This window comes from Limulus polyphemus, unplaced genomic scaffold (genome assembly GCF_000517525.1).
Source record: "Limulus polyphemus unplaced genomic scaffold, Limulus_polyphemus-2.1.2 Scaffold1277, whole genome shotgun sequence".
NCBI lineage: Eukaryota > Metazoa > Arthropoda > Merostomata > Xiphosura > Limulidae > Limulus > Limulus polyphemus.
Window position 1 is genome coordinate 176,864 of NW_013666887.1, and position 5,590 is coordinate 182,453.

A 5,590-nucleotide genomic window follows, 5' to 3' on the forward strand; every position below is an offset into this window, starting at 1 on the left:
TTAAGAATTACCGACAAGGGGAGAGACATACAATTTAATTTGTTTGATCTTAAGAGCAGTTGTACTATTCTGTTGAGTTAATGATATCAACCAGTAAGACTCATAACTACAATTACAGAGAAATAAATGTAGGGGGCCCAATTACTTTTTTATACATGTGGGAATCTGTCTTTTGTAGTTACGCTACAGACTCAACACCAAGAACATTTTTTTAAAATTGAAACCAAGTAGAATTAATTGTATTTCTGCTGATTCCACTATAAACTTGTAACGGTCATTATCAAACACTTTTGCTCTAGCTTCTTTATTTGTTTGTTTTTCAAAATTTCTCCGGAGATTTCTTTTGCTAAATAACTTATGATGTTAACAAGGTGAGTTTCATTAATTACCAGGAATTTTGTTTCTTTTCTGTTGTATCCACTTTCGTTGTAATTGATTTCCTATGTGATATGATAATAAATTTTATAATTTAACGTCTGTGACTAAAATCTGTCCGAATATTGTTCTGGATTGTCCTATGTACATAAGAATAGTAAAAACAACAAACATGTAAATTTAAAAATGCTTCTTTTATTTCGATATTTGACAAATGATTCAACCAGAGGCGGAGTAGTGTTCTTGGGTGGCAGGGCAAGGAACAAAAAAATTCCGGTAACTGATTCTAGGAGGTTGTGCATACACCACTGGAACGTTCGGAATTTGTTACATCCAAATTTGCAATGTATATGATGGGAAGCCTGGATTTATAAGTAATTAAAGAGTCACGGAGTTCAGGAGTGGCTGCTTTACCTTACCAGCAATGGCAACTCTCTCTCTTTTTTTGACCCTCAAATCAAATTATGCAACCTCTCTTCATTGTACAATTGAGGCAGAAGGCTTTGTTTTTGATCTAACAGAAGGCTTCTGATACTATGATTTCTAATCTTGTAAGCACCGAACCTATTTTTAAGTGCTACCACACCATCTTTAGACTTTATTGATGGATTTACCTCAAAAAGGGTTGTCAAAAAGTCCATCGTGACTGTATCCACAGTGACTGATGATGATGGAACTAGCATAAGTTGGTCAATTTTTGCCCAGTTTGAAAACTATAAATTGTAATCACCTTATTTCATCGTATGCTACATCCTGTATAGGTTTCACCAAAATTGGATAAATCGCGGATTATTTACTTCCTTTTTCTGCCACCAAGGTGCCTCTGCTTGAGGAAGAATTCGTATATTTAAATTGCTATTTGAAAAACGAAACTATAAGTGAAACTGCCATTCAGAATGCATCTCTCAAATGAACAACCCACGTAGGTACTATCATGTCATAATGATATGTAATGCAGCTGTTCCAGATAGAGATTTTACTTTTATCATAGAGCAGAGACTGAAAATGAGTTTCAAATGGAAGATAACCTCATAAGCAATATCAAGAAACCTACGATTAGCGCGAAAAATTATGAGTTGGGGCTGTTAATAGTTTTTAAAATTGTGTTTCTCTTTAATAGTCTTTATCTTATTTTTGCTTTAATAAAACAAGTTTTAAAAAATAACCATTAACAAACAAGATATCTAAACTTTTTGGATGATTTTATACAATTTCACAACTAATTGATCGAATCACTAAAATCATATCTAACACTAATCTAAATACCTCACTGCACGACTGTCTCTCTGTCAAATAAAGAAAAAAATACTAAATGCTAAATTGATTCAATGCTAGCTTATTAATTGACTGTCTCAATCATATTTATATCTAATGTCTCACTTCTACATATTCATCGAAGTTACTAGATTTTCGTGGCGTCATCTAGAACATTCTAGGTATTTCGATGACGAGGAACCCACTTTGAGACTAATAATGCTTGGAGACAGCTTGAATGGGTATACCTGATTATGACAAAACCTTGTCGAAACGTTGTACATTTGCTGTTCTGTTAAACTTATATTAAAGTTTTTTCTTCATTACCTATTTAACCTGTCTCCAAGCATTCTAGGTATTTGCATTCGTCGTGGTGAGTTTTGGTTTAAATTATACAGATGATAAATTTAATCATCCCGCTCTTGGTATTATTACTTGGTAAGGAAGATTCAGCCAGAAATGGGAGGATATAAAATAGGGATGTATACTATTTGCTACGCTTGGGGTAGTGATAAGCGAAGCGTTGGTGAAGTTGCGAGAAGCCTAGAGAAGGAAGAAGACGAAGAAAGCCAGAAGAAGAGGAAGGGGAGAAGCTGGAAGTAGTGCTAAGTGTCGTAGTTCAGTTTGACGTACATTCTAAATATTCTAGATCCGCTTTTATAAACTTTTCTGTCTCAACGGCATACGCCTTCTAGCTAAATTCTAAATTAAAACATTGAAAATATAGCTTTCATCAGCATACAGTCAGTTTTTGTAAGGCTTGTGAGAGTACTGTTTTGAGCTCTGTTTTTAATATTATAATTTGTTTGTTAGTTTCAGGGAATTGCGGGTCGTAAATGATACCGTTAAGATAGGCTTAGAAATATTTTTGCTAACTGTTCTAGCAAATTTGAAGCTAGTTTATAAATATTTTTTTTTACCATATAATTTAAAAGAACCCACTACCGAAAGAAAAATCTTACAACAGTATTAAAGTCGCTTTTTAATTTTGGAATGAAATTAACGTTGGGGTTAACTCCGCAATGTATTTATTGAAAGCAATCTTTCAACAACAAACCAAAGTCCGATACCGCAAAACTTACGAAAGAAGATACGTTGAAATAACTTAGTAATGAAAACAAGAACTTATGTGTTTTGTTTTTTTTATCTTCTTATAAAGGCGGAGCTACCGTTATGAATAGGACTAACCACGAAAACAAGATTTCAACTCGTATATCCAAACCTTGTTATCAGCAGCTGCAATAAAATGAATTAAAACAACTTTATAAACTATCTTAAACGACTTGGAGAAATTCCCGAAGTAATTTCTTATAATCAAAACCAGACGGAATATACACCAGCTATAATTTTTGACGAAAAAGTGCGGAGTAAACCTAAGCTCACATAAAATGTGCCACATCGACCTTAAAAACAATAACGATTTACTTAAATAAATTACATCCGGGTTGATATTCATCACTATTTAGTATTCGCATGGCCAGGTGGTTAGGGCGCTCGACTCGCAATCTGAGGGTCGCGGGTTCGTATCCCCGTCACATCAAACATGCTCGCCCTTTCAGCTGTGGGGGCGTTATAAGTAACGATCAATCCCACTATTCGTTGGTAAAAGAGTAGCCCAAGAGTTGACGGTGGGTGGTGATGACTAGCTGCCTTCCCTGTAGTTTTACACTGCTAAATTAGGGACGGCTAGCACATTTATTATTTATATGTTCAGTTTAATTTCATATTAATTAAGAAGGCTTATTAATTTATTTTTATGTCAAAATGTAGTTTAGAATTACTATTAATAGTTTTATTCAATTCCTGAGCTGGACAATTCTAGCAGAAACCTTTCTTAGTTAACACATTTCAATTTACAATACAACATATTCATGTGAACCAGCTATTTTATATCTGATGTCGGATAATTAATTAAGAACATCCCAGACACATTTATATATATTTAGTATTCGTTGCTATGACAGTTGCATTTCTCGTTACACTCGCGCATAATTCAATAGCTACCAGTTTTGTTATTATAAGAAACTAAAGACTCGTTATGAAATGGTGTAAATAAGCCTTTGTTTTTAATGTATTGTTGCTCTATGTTGGTTGGTTGTTAAGCACAAAGCTACACAATGGGCTGCCTGTGTTGTGCACAACACGGGTATATAGCATTATAAGCCGACATACTTACCGCGAGAAACTGTGTATTCAAAGGCGAATACGTTTATCGCGGACGTTCAAATAAGTCAAATAATTTCTCACTATCTGTCTTACGATCAATTTAGGAGTTAATGTCGTGATCGATAGAACATAAAGCTGGCTTAATCTGGTTAACATTCAAAATGTACCGTCTAAAGATTTACGTATCACCACAGTGAGACAGAGATGTAAATGATTTTCACTTATACTTTCACCTTTATTTTTTGAGTGGAATTTAATAAATCTATAGCATGTTTCATATTCTTTTGATTCATAAAACAACATAGTTTTTCACATAAAGTAAAATGTAATAATTTCCGAAGAATTCAGGTAAAATGTTTCAAGAAACTTGTAAAAAATTCCTGCGGATTTCTTTTGTGTCTGGTAGTATTACCCAAAATATTGATATTAGCTATTACCCAAAATCCACAAACCCAATCTACGAATTATACTAATTGTGATCTGAACTTATAGTCCTCATTATAATACAGCTTGACACGTTGCTGGCTTACTTTGCCCCCTAGTGGTACAGCGGTATATCTGCGGACTTACAACTCTAGAATCCAGGTTTCGATACCCGTGGTGGGCAAAGCATAGATAGCCCATTGTGTAGCTTTGTGCTTAATTACAAACAAACTGGCTTACTCTTTTTTTACTCGCTTACCACGCATGCTCATATCTTAAGAACTCTTCGGATCTCGTACAAAAAATTTCATAAATTAGTAATTGATGTCTACACTTCCTTTACCCTAGTTTTAACCAAGGACGTTGAAGATGGTGTAACATAAATATCACGAACATTGTTGAACTCCATCTAAATTTTCTCTTATATCTATTTCTTTTAGAAATATGTTTTACTTCTCGTTAATTTACTTGGAAACAAAAGGACTTGAAGGAAACAAAAGATAGATCTGATATATTGTTTTTACAAACCTTTGATTTTGAATCTGAAATATACAAACTTGGAGGAGTATGGAAAAGAAACCCATCTGCAGTTTATATGAATTTTTTATTACATACTTCAATCCCATCGATTTCTAATTATTTCCTAGATTTCGACGTTTAAACCGTAAATTGCTGAATAAAAGTCTGTTGTCTTAGTATTGGATCTCTATTTACGTATATATATACATTTTTATGAGTTGTAATAATTCGTTTCTTTAACCTTTTTAGTTGTTTGTAGGGCAAACTAATGCACGAAAAAAAGCATTTATTTGAAGTACTTAAAATACGAAAAAATTGCTTATTCTGATATGTATACACTATAAGAAAAAAACAACAACACACATTCATATGCCATTTAATATTAGACTACAATAATTTGTATATAAGCATTTCTAAGAGTAATTTTTTATACATTGTTGAGTATGCATATAGTTTGGGATCTTGTTTTAAAATTTTTTACGTTTGACCTGCCATGTAAGAATTGTACCAAAATTAAAACTTAAGCTCTTTAGTCACTTTTGAATGTCGCTTAAATTCTTTGACTCAGCTGTCACTGTTTTAATTGTCGGGTTTTGAATAAGAAGCAGAATACGGACGTCCACAAGAAGGGTTGATATTCTCCCAGTAACTACGACAAGCTCTGGAATAGTAAAGACAGAAAGAATATAGTAAAAAAAAAAAACAATTCTGTGGTTAAATATATAAGAAAAATATGAAAGTACTTAGAAAACCTGTAGTAGGTTCAACAGAACAACTCTTCTCTCACATTATCTATCCATAAATTAAAGATATACCAAGGACATTACGTTGCTCTAACCTAAGGTTTGGTATG

The 5,590-nt window shown here is 33.2% G+C and overlaps 1 protein-coding gene across 1 annotated transcript in view; it reads right to left on the minus strand.

Moving 5' to 3' along the window:
* Positions 1-1,628: 1,628 nt before the first annotated feature.
* Positions 1,629-5,590, minus strand: part of LOC106462891 (betaine--homocysteine S-methyltransferase 1-like) — an 18,157-nt gene continuing 14,195 nt past the window's right edge. Inside the window, exon 8 of the mRNA XM_022390295.1 lies at positions 1,629-1,661. Within this exon, the coding sequence (XP_022246003.1) occupies positions 1,629-1,661 (33 nt within the window). The remainder of the gene's footprint in view (positions 1,662-5,590) is intronic.